The 23,151-nt window shown below is 33.2% G+C and overlaps 1 protein-coding gene and 1 pseudogene across 1 annotated transcript; one reads left to right on the top strand and one right to left on the bottom strand.

The window, feature by feature from the left end:
• The first annotated feature begins 3,472 nt into the window (after positions 1–3,472).
• On the top strand, positions 3,473–4,855 carry LOC145641358 (F-box/kelch-repeat protein At1g23390 pseudogene; annotated as a pseudogene).
• A 1,261-nt stretch (positions 4,856–6,116) lies between these two features.
• On the bottom strand, positions 6,117–7,682 carry LOC145627583 (uncharacterized). Its single transcript, XM_081679952.1, has one exon. The coding sequence runs from the start codon at positions 7,680–7,682 to the stop codon at positions 6,117–6,119; it is 1,566 nt and encodes a 521-aa protein (XP_081536078.1).
• Positions 7,683–23,151: the final 15,469 nt, after the last annotated feature.

Below are 23,151 nucleotides of genomic sequence, written 5' to 3'. Positions count from 1 at the left end.
CGTTGATTATTTTTAACAGATTGTTATCGAAAGTAATCTTTCTCATTTTAATCAAGCATTTTCTATACCAAATTGAGAAAATTTTCCTTAGGAAAGAGAGGAAAAAAAACCCCAACTTAGGTGAATCACCTGACATTCGAAGTCTATTAAAACCAAATTGCTTTGATTTTGAGTAAATCATGTCCCAAATAAACACCCCATTGAAAGGAAAGCTCTCCCTTTCAATGTTGTTGAATTCTAAAATTTAATAGTCAAGACTCAAGACCTTTGATAGGAATGCTCATATAGGTTATCCAAGTGAATTGCAATTTGTGTTTGTGTATATAGTAGAAACGTAGTGGACAAGAAGTCCTGTTAAAACAAGGGACTATAAAAAGATGTTTGAAAAATCAAAAGGATGCAAACAATATACGTGGAAGAAGATGACATATTTTCAAAACCACCTATTTCAAAATTGATGGTGTTGTGAAAATCTGTTGCATAACATACACATTGATGAGGAATTTGTGAAAACTGACTTCTAGAGTTCTTGACCAGGCAAACTTAATCAAGAGATTGTGTAAGGTATATTCATGCTAATTGTTTTACTAGCTAGTCTTAAATCTTAATTAGTTAGTTATTTGAATTTACAACTTCTAGTTTGTTGGCATAATTGTAAGAATATGATATGAATATGTTTTTGCCTATGAACAACCCGCACAATGCACGAGAGTTCCATTTGAAATATTCAAATTTCACTTTTTATGTATATTACACTTTTTTTTTTCCTTTCTAATTTAAAATGCTTAATTTGAAGACTTGATAGATATAAGAAAAACCTATTCATATAGGAATTTCTTATACTTTGTAACTTTTTATAGTGCCTACTACCTAGTGGGATACATTAGTACGTATTCAAATGTATCCATTGAAAGTTTGAAACATGCGTAAAAGACAAATGAAATAAACAAAAAAATTAGAGTATTTGTAATTATTAGCTCCTTTTTGGAATAATTGACGCGCACTATTTGAGTACATAGTTTTTAAAAAAATGTTAAAAATCATTCATTAGATTTTTTTTTTAATTTTTTTTTGAGGAAGGCCTACTTTAATTAATGTTTGTGAATTATACATAAGAAAAAAAATATTGTGGATACTTATTGGCATCGTTCTCAATGAATAAATTATTAATATTCAAGTGTTGTGATTTTACAGTTATTGTCTTATTAATAATTAAAGATATCATTGGTTAAAGTTTTTCATCGACATATATGTTATACACTTAATTAAATAAAAATAGAAGTTATCCAATTAAATAAAAATAAAGTACGAGTATTAAATTAATGGTCAAAATTATGTATATATATGTGTGTTGCGAGGCTATATACTCCCTCCGGTTTTGTTTATTTATTTTTTTTATTTTATTATTATTTTTTTTTAAATGCATCAGTTTGATTTTGCACTATTCATATGTCATATTTGACATTAACTTTTTTGCTATTATAAAATAAATAAATGTTATTATATAATATATCATTAGATTCACGATAATGTCTAGTTTCGTAATATAATTTTGTTACAATTTTTACTAACAGATAATTAAATACAGTATATTAATGATCAAAGTTATTTATTGATAAACATATCGATCAAAATAATACATTTAAAAAAAAAATAGAGGGAATATAAAATAATGGTGGCAGTAAACGACTTCTTTTTTTTTTTTTTTTTTTGAAGGGTGGCAGTAAACGACTTGAAGGTGCATGGAATAAAAAAAGGATACGGAGTAATATTTATAACCAAGTTTGCGGCGAACATGGTATATAACTAATTGTCACTTAATCAATAATAACATGTGCTGCTCAAAACGACAATGACATTGAAGAAGTTGGTTGCATAGCTTATCGAATTCATAACATTTGATGGAAGCTTACTTTTAATACCTTCTACACTTTTCGGATGTGAATTGGCTAATTATTCATGTCGTATGCACATTGCACACTAATCTAACTTATTCCCTTACTTTAATAATGATATTTTTTTATTATCCGTTTCATAATAATAACTTTATCCAATGTCCCAAGACGTTCGTTAGCTTTTGCCTATTTATTTTTGCTAAAATATTACTACCTCCGTTACATAAAATCTGCAACAAAGGGTCTTGCACAGTTCCCAAGGCAAAATTTCTTAAGCAAAAATTAGTAAACAAAAGGGCATGTGATTAATTGGATGAGAGAAAATAACCGCACCACAACCACCCAAAACACAACCAGCGCACCACCACCAGACCACTGCACCAAACCACCAACACCACCAGACCACCAACACCACAACCAGACCACCAACACCACCAAACCACCAACACACGAAGCCCCACCTCACCACCACCAATCACCTCACACAACCACCCAAAACTCATCCAACCAACTCGCACCTCCACCAACAACCCACCCAACCACCAACGAACCAAGACCCCAACTCACCACCAAAGAACCAAAACCCCCACTTACCACCACCAACGAACCCACCCAACCAAATTGCAGACCCCCAAATTGTAACCTAATCGCAGACCCCCAAATCGCAACCAATCGCAGACCCCCAAATCGCAACCTAATCGCATACCCCCAAATTGCAGACCCCCCAAATTGCAGACCCCCCAAATCGCACGACACCCAAATCGCAGACCCCCAAATCGCCGCAATTTGGCAGAGTGACGTGAAAGGCCGGGGTGAACGATGACAACTTTGAACGGGGAAATAGAGGCAGCGGTTTCGTGGTGGTGGCGGTTTTGTGGTTGTGAGTGATGAGAGGGAATTGATCTGAGTGGTGGTGTCGTGCTGTTGGTGGTGATTCATAGGGAGGAGAGAGAAAAAATGGTGATGTTGGTGGTGGATATGGTTGTGAGGGTGGAGAGGGAATGTGGGTTAGGGAGGGTTTTAATTAAGGATAAATTAATTTGGGTTAAAGAGTTAATATGTTATTTATTGTAGTTAAGTAAAATTTAGTAAGGGTATGGTGGTAATTTTACACAAAAAAATTTACTAAAAGGGGAAACTTTTGGTTTGTTGCACATAATGTGTAGTTTTCATTTTAGGAAATTGTTGCAGATTTTATGAAACGGAGGTAGTATTTAGCTTAATTTTTATGGTATGAACATTTGAATTAATATCTTGTATGAATGGGCAATTGGACCATTAGTATAATTTGGATTAGTTGGTGGGTGACAATAATAATTGCCAATATCAAGTCATTATTAATTACTCCATAGATAAATTTGTAAAGTGGTTAATAATTGAGTACTTGTTTAATCTTGTTGGTCTTGATAGTGATGTCACTTATGTGTATCCTATTACATATCATGTATTCATGTATCGATTTTTTTATTTATCCAAACCTCTATCCATAAGGGGCCCCCTTAATTCACAAGTTGATTTTGCTTCACAATTTTCAGATAAATAGGGCCAAACATTTACAAAATGCTAGATACAGAAAATATCATTATTTATAATAGACACAAAACCACTAACTTTGTTATATATAGTGAGCCAAAAACTTTGTCACCTCTTCATTATTCAAAAACACTTTAAAACAAGAAAGTGTAGAGAACAACTTCAACTCATTTGTTCATTATAATAAAAAGGGAAATTAAAAAATGAGAAAAGTTGAGGATGAAGAAATGAAGGAGCAAAGAGGTGAAGGATCTCCAATCCATGGAGACCTCTTAGAGGAGGTCTTTGCTCGTGTGCCCCTCATTGATCTCGCTTGTGCGTCTCATGTATCTAAATCATGGGAATTTTCAGTTTCATCTTCTTTGGTTCATATCAACAAGCCTAAACCGTGGCTTATAATTCAAACCCAAAACACGACATCTCTAACCAATAAAAATACAACTTATGCTTATGACCCGCGCTCGAACACATGGGTTGAACTTGTTCAACCATCTAACCATACTAAACATGTCAAACCCCTCCAATCCTCGGGGTCCTCCCTTTTTTATGAACTCTCTTCTGAGGGGCTATCTTTCTCGGTGGATCCCCTTCATCACACCTGGCACCATATCTCCTCGCCAGGTGTATGGCGGGTGGATCCTATTGTGGCCGTTGTTGGGCCCCACCTCATCGTTGCAGGTGGAGGCGCGATTTATTGGGACAACCCCCTCACGGTCAAGATGTATGACATGACAACCTCCCATTGGTCCACTTGTCAATCCATGCCTAGCATCCTCAAGGACTCAAGTGCCTCCACCTGGCTTTCTATGGCATCCAATCAGCACAAAATGTATGTAATAGAAAAAGCTTCAGGGATTACATACTCTTTTAGTCCTGACACCAAGGCTTGGTCCGGGCCGTATGATTTACGGCCCGATCCAAGTGTCTATTTTTCAGCTATTGGATACGCCGGCGATGATCTTATCCTCGCCGGCTTAATAGGTAATGCTGAAAACGTGAAAAATCTCAAACTCTGGAAAATAAACCCGGAAACGATGGAATCAAACGAAATAGGGGAAATCCCAGCTGAATTATTGGAGAAATTACAAGGGGAGAATTCTTATTTATTATCTTCAATTAATATATTGGCAACTGAAAGTTTAATTTACTTGCACAATACTTCAGATCCATCAGAAATAATTTTCTGTGAATTAATTGAAGAAAATAATTGCAAATGGGGTAGTGTGAAGAATATAATATTGAATGACGATTGCAAAGTAGGATCTAAAATGGTGATGAGCTGTGGTAGGGTTGGAATTGCTGATTTACACACGGCAATGAAGTCTAGAAATATAAAATTTGTGGAAAAATCATAGTCTATAATAATCATGCAGATGTAACATGTAACACTATATTACGGAGTATTTATAAGTTTTAAGTTATCTTAATTAGTAGTTCTATAATCTTTATCATACTTGCTTTTTTTTTTGGGAATTGATAGAGTTATGAGAAAGAGAATGTTGGAAAGCTTAATTATATTGATGTGATTCCATTAGTATATATAGTACATGAGTAAGCAATATAATACGACTAGATACATTGGAGTACTTGTCTAGGAACATTAGCTAAGAATAAGGGATATTTTTGACTATCAATCTAAAGAGTAAATCAAGAGATTGCTAACTATAAACAATATCAATAAATATGATTTAATCAAATCCTTTACACGCCCCCGCAAGATGGACGGCCGAAGGGAAAGTACAATCTTGTAAAATGAATGTTCTTCTTGATTGTTGATTGTCACTTCAAGATGTTGGTGTTTCTTCAATTGAGAGGTGTACGTACCAAATTTAGAGTTAAGAGAGAATATATATGAAGGCTAGACATAGTATACAACTAGCATAGTGCCCGTGCGATGCACGGTTTACAAATCAAATTATTAAACCCGTAGGAAAAATAAAAATAAAAACAAAGGTAATTCATTTACTATTAAAGGACTTGGTTACTAATGGTCAATAAAAAAAATTAAAGGAACGTTATTTGAATAGTATTTTATATTATTTGAATTTCTTTTAATTTTTTATAATGTTATTTTATTAATTGAAAAATAATTGAATAATACTCCACATAGCTATATAAGAAGTGGACTAATTTATTTATATCTCCCGTTGAGAAAAAAATAAAATTTTCTTATCATACCATCCGCATCAGTAGCTACAATCAATCTAATATATACATGTTTTATTTACCCGTCGCTCTCATTAAATCTATAAACACAATAATAACCTTATATTTGACCTACCAGAACATATAATTTCCTAAGTTAACCATTGTGCCAAAAACTATATATTATATAATCACATATATAACCAATCCCATCTGATGGAAAAAACAGACAATAACCAACCCATACTATAAACACATTGTGTACTTGTTAATGCTATGATTTCATTTGCCCAAAAAAATTGTTGATTGTACAAAGTTCCATTTCAATAATAAGTACCTACTAAGACTGCCTACCTACTCTATTTAACAAAATACACCTAACCATTACAAAACAAACAAAAACTTAGTTTTCAAGTTAATGGTTATGTGTGGCAGTCTTTGGTCTTCTGACTTGGTTGCTGATGAGTCCTTCATTTACAAAAAATTACTTGTTGTCTTGTTCATTTACAAAAAGTTGCATGTTCTTACTTGCTTCTGTGACCTTCAATCTGCATCTACTTCCATATCTTCACTTTCTGGTTGAGGTCCTGTGGTTGGAACAAAGAGGGTGTTGAGATATTGCACTGTGTCTGCAATTAGTGTCCTGTCTACTTTCAAAATGTCCTCCAAAGTCCCTTGCCTGTCTTGCCTTGCTTTGCCCATATGTGGTGGATTGTAGTTGTTCCCTCCTTGTTTTTCCAATACCTTAATCATGCAAGCTTGTAGTGTGATCCAAGTGTACCTATTCAGTGTTGGATCAAACATGTCAAATGCCTCTGCCACTTTCTCAAGTAGCTCATCAATATTTTTTGGGAATGACTGGTATTGTATGGATTGAATTGCCTTGAACAAACCTAGGTCCAACAAATTGTTCCCTCCTTGCTTTTCCAATACCTTAATCAGGTCTGGTGATTGGGCAGGTTGGAAAACAAATTGAATGTTAAACCCATTAGCTTGTATTGCTGCCAAAAACTCTTCATCTCTTGGTACTTGATGTGGCCTAGCATTATCCCATTGTATGATAATATTCTTTGATAATTGTGCTGGCCATTGTGCATGAATTGTTGGGATGATTTTGTCTAAAATCATGTGCCTAATAGCTTCTTTGTTCACATTCTGAATTGCTTTTGTCTCCACTGTGCCCGCTTCTCTGTTTTTGCTTTTCTTTTTTGCCCTCTCATGTTTCACAAAAGGGAACAAACCATACTTCCCCGAGTGAATAAGTGTCCCATCTGCAGCATAAAGTGGTTTGCCCACCATTCCCATGAACATTGCCTTTATCTTAAACCTTTTAGACTGTTGTGCTTTGTATGGGACCTCTTCATTTGGGGTTAGATAGAAAGTCCTTGTCTCTGGGTTTAGGTAGAACCACTTCTCATCAATGTGTATGTGATGTTGCATATCCATAATTGTAGGGTCCCCTTCACTTGGAATTGGATGAATGTGTTGCAAAACCCACTTAAGCCTTGCAACTTTGTGATTTTCTGATAATGTTGGGTGATTACTTGCTGACACTGCCCTAAGTCTGCCCCTTTTCTTCAACCTGTGTATCACCATATGATTGACATGTAGAGCAGCACCATAGCTTCTGTTTGTGGTTCTCTTGTAAAGTGGGACAGACATAAGCCACTCATCATAGTATTCAAATGGCTTGCGACCAGTTTTCCCTAACTTTTTGGTCCTCACATCCACAACTTCTCCCAGTTGCATGTGTTGTTTAATTACTTTGAGCCACCTGCTTGTAGTAGATTTGTGTACATGATGTTTCTTTGTCAATGAGGTCAGCATTCCTCTTGGCAGTGTGTCTCCTACCACATTAAGCAGAATATCATCAACAATCTGCCTTTTTTCTTCAATGTTTAATTCTCTGCTTCTCCTCACAAATGCATGTTGCTGATTTTGTTGCTCTGTATCTGTTTCTGATTCTGCTGATGAGTTGTGTTCATGTTGTTGCTGCTGAGTTGCCTCTTCAGTTTCTGACCCAGAAGAACTGGAAGTTTCTTCCATCACCAAATCCTGCTCCATGAGCAGTTGGTTTATGTTGAAAAAATCATCCAACATTTCTGCCATGAGTCCCTTAATTTTTTTTTTTTTTTCAGATTTGATGGTAGGTGATGAAGTGGAGGTGACTTGCCTTTTTTTGGGAGCTTTTAGTGGAGCCTAATTCGTGTACAAATTCACTAATGCTGCTACTACTAACACATCAATTAGGAATTAGGACTAATTTCATATTATGGTTTTTGTAATTTTGCAAACTGTTGGTTGTATCCTCTAACTTCTACTTTTGAAGAATTCTAAATCCCCCCCCCCCCAATACCCTCTTGTGTTTGAATGAGGGTCTTGAATGAAACAGCTACTCCTTTTTTATAAGGAGCTTTTGGTTTGGAAAAATTGTAGCTTTTGCTGGCTGTACTTGTGTTTTTGAATTGATTTTAAATTTTGTGAATTTTATGGGGGGAAAATGAAATTTTTGGGAGGCAAAAAAATTTCCCTCCCAAAAACAGCCCTCCCTACACGTGAATAAGGGAAGGAAAGAGAGGGAAATTAACATTAGGGGCCACATGGCCTCCACTAAAAAGGGACCACCTTTTTTCCCCTCCTTTTTTACCACTACTAATCACATGCAATTTACTTTAACTTACTCACTTAAAAACTTTTGCCTAGGAGTCCGTTCTCCCCTAGTTTGTTGCGAGTAAATTGTTACGGAGGGAGTATAAAAAATATTATATTATATACACATACTATTATAGTTAAAAATATTATTATGTATAAAACAACATAAATTATTACACATGATTGTTGTATATCTAGTATAGTACATGAGCAATGCACGATTTTTAAATCAAAATGTTAGTTTTTCTAAAAAAAAAATTCATAAGTAATAGCATTGTTAATACGAATATTACAATTTAAAACACAAGTAATAGTTACAATTTATATCTATCCCTTTTCCGTCAAATGTCTAATTCAATTTAACTTTTATTCTTCTTGTTTAGATTGGTTATTGGTTCAGTTTTGTTTTTTTTTTTTTTTTTTTTTTTTTTTTTTTTTTTTTTTACAAGAAAAACAAAAGGTCATTGTAAAAGACATTATATAGAAAATGAAAGGCCGATTAAAATTAAATTTATGTTCAAGATTATGTATTTTTTTCCAAGACAACATTTCGATCGGCTCAGCATTCAGTATTTGTCAAGGAGTACAACAAACGATAAAAGTAATTTTTACACTATTTTGTATCTTTATCAAAAACTTTTGTATTCATCCGATTACTTGAATTGAATTTAGGATAACTTGTAGACTATTTTGGGTAACTTTTATCAATAAAGCATAAATAACTTTCATTCATTAAAGGGTAGCTTTTATAATAGGTGCACAATATTTTATTGTACATCTGATTTTTTTTTAAATGTTTGTATTGATTTCATAATTGACGTCAAACTAAATTCTATCGATTTTATTTAATTTTCATAAAAAAAAAACAATATTAGCCTTTCAAAATATGAAATATTTGTTTCCTTAATTATACCACTTTAATCATATTGCTTCAAATTAATTATTATTCTTTAACTTACTATAAATAAAGATTGGAAAGACTTTATGGATTATTTGTAGTATTGGAAAGTATATATTTATTATAAAAAAATTAAATCAATATTTATGTTAGGAAATCATGAAAATCTTATGCATGTATAGAAACTTGCTTTTATGGTTTGAAGTTTAACAAAAATAACTATATGCTTGAATATGTAAACAGTAATTATATAGATATATTTTATACATAAGATAAGCCAATGAGAGAGTGACATTTGTCATCCTCACATTGAGGCGCTTGTCTTTTAGTATAATATAGATAGATAGATAGATAGATAGATAGATGCATGTATAGAAACTTGCTTTTATGGTTTGAAGTTTAACAAAAATAACTATATGCTTGAATATGTAAACAGTATTATATAGATATATTTTATACATAAGATAAGCCAATGAGAGAGTGACATTTGTCATCCTCACATTGAGGCGCTTGTCTTTTAGTATAATATATAGATAGATGCATTATAAAGTTTATTGAGTTGGTGGTGAAAGTGATGGTACGTAAGGGTGGATTATATTAGATCTTCAATTACAATAAGTATGTCCAATTGATTTGGGAATTAATTAAATGTCAATAACCCCTTCAATAGACACTAAATATTATCGTGTTAATTTGACAACTTGTTACATTTCGATACAATAATTTATTACGAACTATATAATCGTGTTATTTTATCGTGTTATTTTGTCCAATTGTTTTTTTTTTTTTGGTGAACACGAGGGGCAAGCCCCAAAAAGGATAATTGTACATAATTTGTGACAATGTAATTATAGGTTAAGATACGAGTGATTTTGTTTCCCATATATTACAAGGATTTTGTATAATTATATTATTGTAACTAGCATAGTGCCCGTGCATTGCACGGTTTATAAATCAAATCATTATTTTTTTGACAAAGCATGATTGATCCCGTAGGAAAAAAAAATCCTAAGATAATTCAATTAGTAATATAGGGCTTATTTTCTCTAACAATTAATTAATTTTTAAAATTTTGTCCAGTTGCAATAATGGTTGATACGTAAATAAATTAAAGAAAGATGTGATTTGAATAGTATTTTATGTCATTTGCAATTCTTTTCTTTTATTCCCTATTATTTTTTTTTATAATGTTATTTATTATAATTGAAAAATAAATTAATTATTTTGCCCCACATAATTACGTAAGAGAAGTAGAGGAAAAACTAAATTTACTTGTCATACATTCCGCATATTACTATAGAAGAACAATAGAAGAAAAACTAAAATTTACTTGTCATACTATCTGTTCGGTATCTATACAATCTAAACCTATTTTACCCGTCGCATTCACTATCTACAAACACGATAATAACCTTATATCTTATTCACCGCCATATTTTACAGTTATCTAAGCTAAGCATTGTGTCAAAAACTTTTACATAATATCCATATAACTAATCAACAACTGATGATTGAATATACAACACAAATATATAGAAATGGTTATTGATAAATTTTATATGATTAAAAAAAATATTTATTAAAATAATAAGAATTAAAGATATATTTTATCAACTAACCAATCATGTATGTAATGCATTGTTTTACGGACATGTCACTACAACAAAATAAAGCAAAGGTAACAGTGCAAACCCATTGCCTAATATAAAAAAAGTGTTGCCTTGTAGCTAAGGCAACACATATGAGGCGTAGTATATGCCCCCGTTGTCTATTCATAAGGCAACACATTTTTATTCAAAGACAACAATTTTGAAAGCCAAGGTAGAATGATACATAAGGCAACACTTTTACAAAGACAACAAATGAAAAATGTTGTCATCTAAGGATGACAATTCAAAAATGTTTCTAACTGTTGCCACTCCCAAGCATTTAGTAGTTGGTAGGGCTCGAACTTGTGACCTCAATGTAACAAGGTGAGTTCCCCACCAACTCCACCAAACTTTCTATATATATATATATATACATATATATATGTATATATGTATATATATATATATATAACACACTTGCCATAAAAGCAACATCTTAAATTATGTTGTCTTTTTGATATAAATGTTGTCATAGATGACAACATAGATATTAATGTTACATTTTCAAACAATAGTTTTGTTATTATTATCTTTTCATGCAACAATTATTATGTTTGTTGTCTTAGATAAGAAAAAGGTAACACTTTTAGCGATTGTTGTCTTATATAGTCTAGAGCAACACTTTTTTTTTTTCTGTTACTTTAGTTCAAGGTAACAAATAATACTGTTACGTTAGATTATTAAGAGTAACATTTCTGTAAGTGTTGCAATCTTAAGTGTTGTCTATTCTCATTTTTTTTGTAGTGTGTATTCTTATACAGTAACTATGAATGTTACAAAACTCATAAAATTACATATTAAATTATTTAAATTTTGAATATGAGCATTACAAGAGTAAGAAAATATGAAAATTTAATGGTTATAAAATGAGAATATTTTTTTCATACAAATTTCATTAGATATTATCTATGTTAAAACCAGAAACTATTTTATGTATGCATCATTTTTTGGCATAGTTTTGCTTATTGTATACTTGTCTTCCCTTAATTGTAGGAAATTAGGCCTACTTTATAGCTTACCATACGTAGCTTACAGTGTATATAATGCCTTTGACAGGCTTGTTAATATTTACCGAATTATCTTCTTTCAGAGATAAGCTAAAATACGGTCCCTAAACTATACCATTAGTTGCACATTTGGTTCCTCGTCTTTGAAATGAGGCAAATTAGTCCCTCTGCCACCCTTGGCTCACCAATTCTGGTGGAGGAAAATCTGAGTCAGCAAAGTTGAGGGATGTATATTGCCAACTAAGCCAAAGTTTAGGGACTTCTCTCATTGAGTCAGCATTAGTTTAGGGACTGCACTTCTTTTTGCCAAAAGATTAAGGAGCTGCATGCTTACATGGATATTTTCAGTTGAAAAAATTGGTAGTTTGAAGATTAGAGGCTCTGCATTTAATTCTAAAGGATTGTAACAACAAAAAATAACCAAATTCCAAAATAGTTACAAAAAACTTAGCCGTTACACACAAAAGTGGCTATATATATTGATGTTGGTAGCCATTAAAACCATCAGACTATTAAGCAAAAATTCTACCAAAAGAAAAAAAAAAATAATTGCTGCGGCAGTGAAGAAGAAAGCTCCTGCCAAGGTATCTGCTCTGCAATAAAATTAATAATTAAGGTATTTAGGAGTTGATCAAAATTAGAAGATTTAAGCAATATTAATATGTTTATTGATGACAGACAATGTCTAGATGTAGCAATGGATCAAGTGGAAGTGGTCAAATGTGTCATTGTGGACTAATAGTGTCAAAGACAAGGTCATGGACCAAAGATAACCGAGGAAGGTCACTAAACTTTACCACTTCATTAATTAAATAATGCCAACTCATACCAAGGTCCTTAAACTTTGATTAATTTTTTTTTTCTTTTGCCACATGGGCATTGTAGTCCCTAAACTATGGTGACTCATCATTTTTTCACCGGAAAAAATCATGTAAGGGTGGCAGAGGGACCAATTTGCTTCATTAAAAAGATGAGGGACCAAAATGCTACAAATACAATAGTTGAAGGACCGTATTTTAGCTTATCTCTCTTCTTTCATTATAAACATAATATTCTAGAGAGAATATGAATTACCATACATACATATGTTATTTTGATATTTTTTATACTGAGATTTTTTATTCTTATGTAGCTATTATTATTTACATATACTAACATATTTTATGATACTTTTCTTAATATACGGTGCATGTGTATATGTCTATTACTATACTATAATAGAATTTACTATAATAGTTTATGTATTTATTTAGAATAAAATGTATAGATTTTTTTATACATACGGAAACATAAATGTATAATAATAATAAAAAAAATTAATAAAAGACAACGAATCATAATAAGACATTTGTCAGTCTCACATTGAGGCGCTTGTCTTTTTAGTATAGTATATAGATAGATAGATAGATAATAGAATCGTACAAAATCCGAGTATATTCTGTGGGAAATTCTTTATATATTTCCAATTATTGCAATAATATGGCTTAGATTATTGTGAACTTAAACTTCAACTAAGGCCCCGTTCTTTAGAGTTGCACTGCTCTACTCTGCTCTATAGTAATCTGCTCTACTCTTCTCTGCTCTGCTTAAAAATAATACTTAATATTGAATTATTATAATAATAATAATTAATATTTAATATTTAATAATAATAATAAATAATTAATATTTAATAATAATAATAATGAATAAAAAATATTTAATAAAAATATTATTAATAAACTAATATTTAATAATAATAATAATAAATAATTAATATTTAATAATAATAATATTATTAAAAATTAATATTTAATAATAATAATAATAATAATAATAATAAATAATCAATATTTAATAATTATAATAATAATAATTAATATTGAATAATAATAATAATGATGAAATCTGCTTTGCTCGGCTTTACTCTACTCTGCTTCGCTTCAATCTGCTCTGCTCTGCCCAGAAGCTCAAAAGAATAGGGCCTAATAGTATTACGCTAAAGTTTGTCAACTGTCATAAGTCCAGTGATATCCTTATCAGCGGTACGGAATTGTAATATTTTAAACGTTATGCGTATGTACAACAGTACAATTGTACAAACACGGTATTATATAGATTGAGAGGAAATGATTTTGGCACACCCTTAATTGATTATGGCACACCCTTATGTGAGAGCGGAGTTTTCTATGCTCTTCTCACAAAGAGGTGTGCCAAAATCATTAAAGGGTGTACCACTGTGCCAAAATCGATTTCCGTTGAGAGGTCACCAACTAATCAACTATTTTTATCATGGTTTTGATAGCGTAATGTAATCTATTCACCTGATTCTCACTTACTTATCTTATTTTACATTTTTACCTTAACTTATATAAACTTATGCCTTAATAATTGAACATTGCAAAGTTCTGACGTTTTTTTTTTTATATTACTAGGTTAGTTCCCGTGTCATGCACGGTAATTTTCATTAACTATTTAAATTATAGTTATAATTAATTTTTTATTAATAAATAAATAGATAAACATATTGTTGTCAAATATTGATCAAAATACATAGTACAAAAGATATAATAGGTATAAAATGATGTGTGATAAATTAAAGATATAATAATTGTAAAATAATATTTAAAGATAGATCGAAATGAATGGTTTTTTAATAGCTATAAAGGTCAGCAAATTTTTGGTGCAGTAGGCCACACCGTGTGGCAGGGATTACTCGAGTTATTATGTTAGGGGTTAATCGAGTTATTCGGTCAGTGGTTACTCAAGTTATTCGGTCAGGGGTTACTTGGGGGGTTTGGACAGGGGTTACTCTAGGGATTCCCTCGATAAAAAAAAAAAAAAAATAAAAAAAAAATAAAAAAAAAAAAACTTAGGGGGTTACTCGAGTTATGATAGGTTGTCGTACACCTGTCAAAGATAAATTCCTAACAAAACCAACTAAAAATGTAGTAGGGTAAATAGGGTCGAATCTACAAAGAGAAGACTATTCAAGCTAAATTCTAAGGAATTGGAAAAAGTAAACTATGTCACGAGTTGGGATAGAAAAGTAGTCTAAATAAAAATAGGAATAAAACAATTAATAAAAAGACCTAGGGTTATGGTTTACCATATTTATAGTTCTAAATATATCAAATATCAATAACAATTCAATCAATCAATTATCTAGAGCAATTGCTAAGCCTACGGTCGGGACTTAACGCTCTCAATTCAATATATGTAGTTTAGTTGCTAACATAATCAGAATTGCTAATTGTAGGTAAGCCTCTCTAAAAGTAAGATCTTTCGATTAAAACTCTTATTAACATTAATTAATAAAACAATTGATCATGTTGCAAGATTAACAATAAAACACTATCAATTAGAGAAATCAATAATCAAACTATTAATAACATCAATCAATATTCATCACATAAACATGGATTCCCAAACCCTAGAAATTAAAGTACTCAAACATGAAACAAAAAATAAAAACTAATTCTAATAAACAAAGCATAATTAAAGTAATAATGACATAAAATTACCTCAATAAATTAAAGTAAGAAACTCAACAATCACCCATGGAAGAATCCATGGAGACGCCATGAGAAACTAGGGTTTAAGAGAAAATCTCCCCAACGAACGTAAAATAATAAAAGGTATAAAAGGCAAAAGGGAAAAATAAAATCCCTTACGCATTTATATTATCCTAAAACTAATCTAAAAATAATTAAAGAAAAGAAATAAGAAAATATAAATTACATAAGTTGCAATAATACTATTGGATGATAGAAGATGACGTAGCATGAATAAGATCGACGGAATCAAGGGACAGGTGAATGATATGTAGCGACGAAGCCTTGTGGTTGTGGGCTGGTCGTGCACTCGCCAAGTTCTGCAGACGTAGGTTTGGCTGCAGGCTGGCAGTAGCTATGGTAGGAGTGTGCTGGACGCAGGGTATATATGGTCACATGCTACCTATCTCGATTAAAAGACCATAACTTTTGTTCTAAGAGGCGGGGGCATGTTCCCTATCATTGGAAAGATATTCAAGTCTAGTTTCCAACGCAATTTGAATCGCTTCAATTCGATCTATAGAACTCAAGTTATGATCAAAAGAGTGAGTAAGGGTTAGTTTTGACACTTTGTAAACCATCGTTTTTCTTCGTTTCTAACTCAAATTCATTTTCGAAAGATGCATAGTGACCCTTGTGGATGCTATTTTCATTCCTCATGAACATAATAATTAAAATCAACATCCACCAACATGGGATCTTCGATTAATAAGCTCAATTCAACAGCTTCCATCTAAATATCATCTGAATCAACTCCAAGCACGTCAAAAGCGTCCAAATGACTATGAAATCACCCGAAACATTAAGAAAAACACAAACGGAGCTTAAAAGAGTACTGAACAAATAACTTATACATTTGCGACCTAAAAGGCGACAAAATACCCTAAAAGCAACAATAAGACTAGCATAAACATGCCTATAAATCCTATATAAGTGTGATTCATCAAGTTACTTGGTCAAGGGTTACTCGCTCATGGGTTGATAGGTTGTTGTACACCTATCAAAAATAAATTCCTAACAAAACCAACTAACAATGTAGTAGGGTAAGTAGGGTCGAATTCACGTAGAGATGGTAGTCAATATAACCTCTAAGAAGTTGGAAAAACAAGCCACAAAATTCGAAAAGAAAAGTAGTCTTAACCCAATTATCATCCATGGAAGAATCCATGGAGATTCCATGAGAAATTAGGGTTCCATAGAAAACTAAAAAGAACGTAAAATAATAAAAGATATAAAAAAAAAAAGGGAAAATAATAATCCATTTTGTATTTATATTATCCTAAAACTAATCTAAATATAAACAAATAAAATCAGGAAAATAGCAATTACATAAGTCGTGATATGATTGGTCAATTGAAAAAGTTATAATCGACGTAGAATTCCTCATAGTTTACGCATACACCTCGCCCATCGGGCTATGGGTAGACGATGGTTGGAACTCCACAGCTGGCTACGACACTCGACCATCGGGCGATGGAAAACCAACGCCCCAAGCAACAGCTCATGCACGAGCGCACGTCACGGCCATCGCCCGATGGTTGGGCGATGGGTTGGCAGCTTCACATGGTCAACTTCAAAGGGTTGTATCTCTCTCTCTAGGAACCGTATATTGGCATGTGATCTACCGTTGGAAATATCTTCAAGTTGCAGTTTCCAACACAACTTGAATCACTCCAATCCGATATCTATAACTCAAGTTATGATCAAAAGAGTGAACAAGGGTCAGTTTTGACACATTGTAAACCATCGTTTTTCATCGTTTCTAACTCAAATTCGATTCTTAAAGGTGTATAGCGACTCTCATGGAAGAAGCTATCTTCATTCCATATGAATATAAATCACAACCTAAGCTTCCAAAAACATATCCTTCATTGAGCAACCTCAATTCACCAACTTTCCATCCTTTCACTGTCTCATTCTTCCTAAACCACTCCGAAAGCGTCCAAATAGTTATGAAAACTACCTTAAACATTAAGAAAACACAAACAAAGAGTAATAGAGCACAAAATGGACAACTTATGCATTTGCAACCTAAAAAGTGACTAAAATCCTAAAAAACCATTATAAAGGCATAAATGTGCATATAAACTCTATATAAATATAACTCATCATGGGTTACTCGAGTTACTCGGTTAGGGGTTATTTAAGGAGTTCAGTTGGGGTTATTTAGTCGAGTACTTCGGTCAGGGGTTACTTAAGGAGTTTGGTCAGGGTTACTCGGTCAAGAGTTACTTGAGGGTTTAGTAAGGAGTTACTCAGTTAGGGGTTACTTGAGGGTTACTCGGTCAAGGGTTACTCGAGGGTGTTCGTTCATGGATTACTCGAGGGGTTACTCGATCAGGGGTTACTTGAGGGGTTACTCGGTCAAGAGTAACTCAACTAACCTCTGATTGAGTTACTCCTAACCGAGTAACCCCTCAAGTAACCCTTGACCGAGTAACTTGAGTAACCTTAGCAACTCGAGTAACCCATAACCAAGTAACTTAAGTAACCCCGACAGCTCGAGTAACCCCTGCCCAATAAACTCAAGTAACCCCAACAACCCGAGTAACCCCTCACCGAGTAACTCGAGTAGCCCCTGACTGAGTAACTCGATTAACCCCTGCCGCACATTATAGCTGGCCGCATACAAAAAATTTAATAAAGATTTGGTTCCAAGAAAAAAAAATAGCTATAAAGATTTGTGTCAAACGTACGTCAAATCTTTTTAATTTTAAGTAAGTATGTTGTATAAGATTAGGGAATTATTTTGTATAAGATTTTATTTCTTTAATAGTATTTAAAAAAATTAAGGACACACCAGAAGATGGCACATGTCATTGCTGGTGTGTCTTTAACTAAATTAGACTTAATAGAGATGGAATGAATTGTTTATGAGAGAAGGAAATTAGATATTGAAATGGTTGGAGCTGAACTGAACTGAAATTAAGTTGAAGAAACATGCCCTTATAGCATGTTTGTTTGTGGGGATTATTAATGGGATAAGGACTTAAAATCCCTCATGCCCCATTATCCCTTGTTTGTTTGAGGGGATACAAGTTATCCCATATTAAAGGGATGGGGACTATATTGAGGCTTATCCCTCTATTTCTACAACAAGGGAGACCAAGTATAAGGTTTGGGGATAAAAATTAAAAGGTAAAAGACAAATTTTCCTTTAAAGGAAGGAAAGGAAGAGGAGAATAGAGAAAAATTAGTAAGGATAGTTAAGTAAATTTGCTACTTATCCCAATCTAATTCCCAACTCATTCCAAACAATGGATATCATAATTTTTATCTTTATTTCACATAATAATTCTCTATCCTTATCTTACCTTCTTATCCTCATTATCCCTATGCCTGTTGCTAAACGCCCCATTAATGAAAAGTAAAAAAATATTAAGTGTCATTGTCTAGGTAGCGTGACATACATGTGTATCCATTCTCTTCCTTTTTTTTTTCTTTCTTTACAGTATTCACAGTCCAACATAGTAGAAGTTATTTGAGCCTAAAAAATGTGAGAATAGTTTCCAAAAAGCCTTGTGAAGTTAATTGATTAAGCCATATTATACACTATAATTAGCCCATGTGCAGTAGTGCTGTAGCGGCCTACATTATATTATTGGGCTTAAAAGTAGCATGTTACTATGCTATTTTAGAATTGCAACCCAAAAAGTTGCACGAACAAAAGCTTTTTTTTTTTTTCCCTCCAGGTTCGTTCCTATCAAAATTATAGATATACATAAATCCATTCTTGTAGATCACAAGAACACAGATTTTTTTTTTTCCCCCCTTAAAATTCCATCTCAGGTAGTCTATCGACCTCACTAACTTCCTATCATGTATGCAAGGGAAAATTCTAGCTTTTTTTTGGTGTTCCACCCGCTTCACCCTTCAGGGTAATTCGGATTCGGGGATTAGTTTTGTGGGGTTAGGTTCCAATCCCTCCCAATTGTTGTTGCGGGGAATCGAATACGGGTTCTCCCTATCAAGTGCTCAACAACCAATTGGTGGAGCATTCTAGTTTTTCTCTAGTAAAAATGTTGTTGTGTACTATGTAACAAACTGTTAGAGGCCTATGGCCCAAACAAAGTATTTAACACGACATTGCCTGTAACCTGTTTTGAGACGACTAACGCATATCTCAGCGTAAAACAAATATTCTTATACGTAGTATTGTTTTTTATTTTTCCGCATGCAATGGCAATTAGGTTTGACAAAACTTGTTTGGTGTAGTTGGTTGAGGATTCTTAATATTTGTAACCTTGAGGTGACGAGGTCAAATATTCTCAATTTCAATATATGAGGTTATGCGGGGTTTTCAGCCTCTAGCAACTTGAGACGAGAATGTCTCTAGCAGAAGGACCAATCTATAAATAAAAATAGATATGAAAAAAAAAGGAAAATGGAATTGTAAAAATAAAAAAGTCAGGTGACTCCAAAAGAAAAAATAAGAAATAAAAAATTTTTTGCTTTTTGCCACCCACTTTTGCAGTACAATGTCACATTGTCACCCACTTTTGTAGTACAAATGCCTCGAAAATTGTGAAGTCTAGTACTATTTTGTCAGTCTTTTATAAAATACCAGCAACATACAACAATAACGGAAAATTCAATGATAGTCTCCATAACAACTTTTTTGGTATGAAATGAATTTAGATAAAATTTATCGTTCGTTGGTATAAAAAGTAATGAATTTGGTATATATGGTTGGAAGTGGTAGTGATGTGTATTGAACGGCTAAAATCGTACTTGACGGTACAATTGAGTTGATACGATTGAGTTGACCCGTGACACTGATAGGTATTTAAACGGGATTTTTCCCTCCTAAGTCAAAGCAACATTCAAATTTAAATAAAGGGAAATTCTCATTGGTAGCAATGTAAAATTGCACATTCTCAATGGTAACAAAATTTTTTACAAATTCTCGAAAATAGCATTACTTTTGATAAATTTCTCTAACATGACAATATTTTTCTAATTAACAAATATTTAGCAAATTGATCATCATCATCAACTCGCCCACCCCATGGAACCCCCACCCTATTGAACCTCCACCCTGTCGAGCCCCCATCTAGCACCACCACCTGCACCGTCTTCCTGTCTCACCGACCCCATGACAACCCAAACGAAGCCCCACCCAATTCGACCCCCGCCCCAAACCACCACCCCACCCAATCGATCGAGCCCCATCCAGTCGAAAACCCAACCTAATCGAACCCTCGCAATCGAAACCCCAACCCAATCAAACCCCTAGCCAATCGAACCCCCACCCAGTCGAAACGCCACAATCGAATCCCCGCCCAACTCTATGGTGGTCAAATTGAATTTGTCGGTGGCTATGGTGGTCGAAATTGGGTAAGCCCAAATTGGGTTCTGTTTGGGGTTAACAGCTGATGGTGGTTCGATGGGGTATGGTGGAGATGGTGGTTGAAGGATCGATGGGGTGTCGCGGAGATGATTGAAGGTTGATGAATGATGGTGGTTCGATGGCTATGGTGGTATGATAGCTGTGATCTTTGGTGGCAATGTCGTTGTGTTTAAGTTTTTACTTGTTCGATCTCTCTAACTCAAGTGCAATTATCAAAAATTATTTCAAACAAAAAACAAACTTTCTGCATTAGATTGTCGGATGCCCTGTTTTACTTATGAACTAATGTTGATGAAGTATGGTTATTGTAGGTATCATTCAATAAATTAAGTGAGGGTAATTTAGTAAATTATTATTACATAACCATGGTTAGTGAATTTTAGGCTAATATATCACATTTAATAAAATAAAGCTATACAAGGGAATAATTGTAAAACTAATGCTATTTAAGAGAATTTGACAAAAATTTTGCTACCATAGAGAATTTATAAACTTTTATTGCTACCAATGAGAAAAACCCTTAAATAAATAATGATTAAGAAAAGTAAGCAAGGAAAATTGGTTATAGTCTTAAAGCCAAAGCAATACTCAAATTTAAATTTCAAAATGTAATTTTCATAATCAAACTTTTCATTATCATAAAGTCACAAACATTAATTTTTGCATTAATTTTTATAAGGAAACTTTGTAATTTGATAATTTTCAAATTAAAACTACCTATGTCACATTTACACAAAAATTTAATAAACATATAACAATAATAAAATGAATTATATAATTTAGATTAGTTGGATTATATAAACTATATTATGTAGAATCAGTTTCGCATTGTTATTGAAACCAAATGGAAGTTAAATTCATTCGAACAAAACTAAGTAATTAAATAAAATGAAAATTGAATTCATTGAGCATGAACCAATATAGATCCCTTATCCAATTACCCTTCCCCATTGATTCCAAGCGCCTGACTCCTAGATAGACCAAAAGTGAAAAGTCCATACTCCCTCCGTCCTTTTATTACATGTATGTATTCTTTTTTTTGGTCATCAAAATTAAGTGTATGTTTCTATTTATAGGACGTACTTTTTTACAATATTATTCTTTTTTTGATGATTTATTATCTTTTTATTTTATTTTTCTTTTTTTGTATTTAAACATCAATTCCCAATACTTTCTCTCTTCTAATTCTCAACTACTTTCTCTTTCTCTCTATCTCTATCTAACTTTACATGCATATTTATACTCCCAATTATTAAATTTTAGGGAAATTCTCAATGGTAGCCCTCTACTTTTGCTTATTTCCAATGGTAACCAACTTTTTTTTCAATTATCTTTGGTAGCCATATACTTTTAAATTTTCTCAACCATAACCTTAATGATGTCTTTCCGTTAGAATTCTGTTAAAACTAACTATATTGTAAACCAAGGTTAACTTTCAAAAAAAAAAAAAAAAAACACTTTACCAGCCACCCTCTCCCCCTTCCCTTCCAATCCTCCATTGTTGTTCTTCTCCATTGTCGCAACTGGGATCGCTCGCTAGCTAGGTCTGATTGGAGCACCTGGTCTTGCCTTGCCCGCCATCGCAAAGGCTTCCCTCACCGAAAATACCCCGAAAACCTCCCCTTCCCCACTACAAGACGCCCCCCCCCCAACAACCCTAATTCCCCACCTGAAACGAGTCTGGGCGTTTTAGGGTTAAGGGTGGTTTAAAGGTAGGGATTAATTAGAAATTGGGGGCGCGCGACTCGTGGTGGGTGGAAAGGGTCGTTTTGCGGTGGTTGGAAAGGGGAGGGACGAGTTCAAGGGCAGGGGAAATCAAAGGGGATGGAGGGCGGGAAAGGGGATGGGTGGGGGTTGGGCCGCTTGGGTGACAAGGTAGGTGAGTAAATCGACGCATAGGGAAGGCGTGAGTGTCGGCCGGAAAGGCTTGGCTAAGCGCCGGCCGTCGGCAGTGGAAGGGGAGGGGAAGATGGCGGTTGGGCTGGTGTTGGAAGGGGTGGTTTTGTTTTTTTAATTTTTAGAAAACTAACCATGATTAAGGGCCTATTCATATTTACTGAACTGAGCTGAACTGAACTGAAAAATTAAAATGCATAAAACTGAACTGAACTGAACTGAACTGATTAGAGCTGAACTGAACTGATTGAAGCTGAACTGAACTGAACTGAAAATAAGTAAATATGAACAGGCCCTAAGTGTTTTTTATTTTTTTTTTTATTTGAAATACTTAACTCTAGTTGAGTAATAAGTTAGATTTAACGGAAAAAACATTAGTAAGGTTACGGTTGAGAAAATTTAAAAGTATATGGCTACCAAAGATAATTGAAAAAAAAGTTGGTTACCATTGGAAATAAGCAAAAGTAGAAGGCTACCATTGAAAATTTCCCTAAATTTTAAGAAATTTTAACTTTCTTAATTCTCGTGCAAAAGGAAAAATAGGCATATAATAAAAGAATGGAAGGAGTAATTAAAAACCGTCTGTTAATTTC

The sequence above is a fragment of the Chenopodium album genome, chromosome 1, assembly GCF_948465745.1.
Source record: "Chenopodium album chromosome 1, dcCheAlbu1.1, whole genome shotgun sequence".
NCBI lineage: Eukaryota > Viridiplantae > Streptophyta > Magnoliopsida > Caryophyllales > Amaranthaceae > Chenopodium > Chenopodium album.
This window is presented reverse-complemented; position numbering and strand designations above follow the sequence as displayed.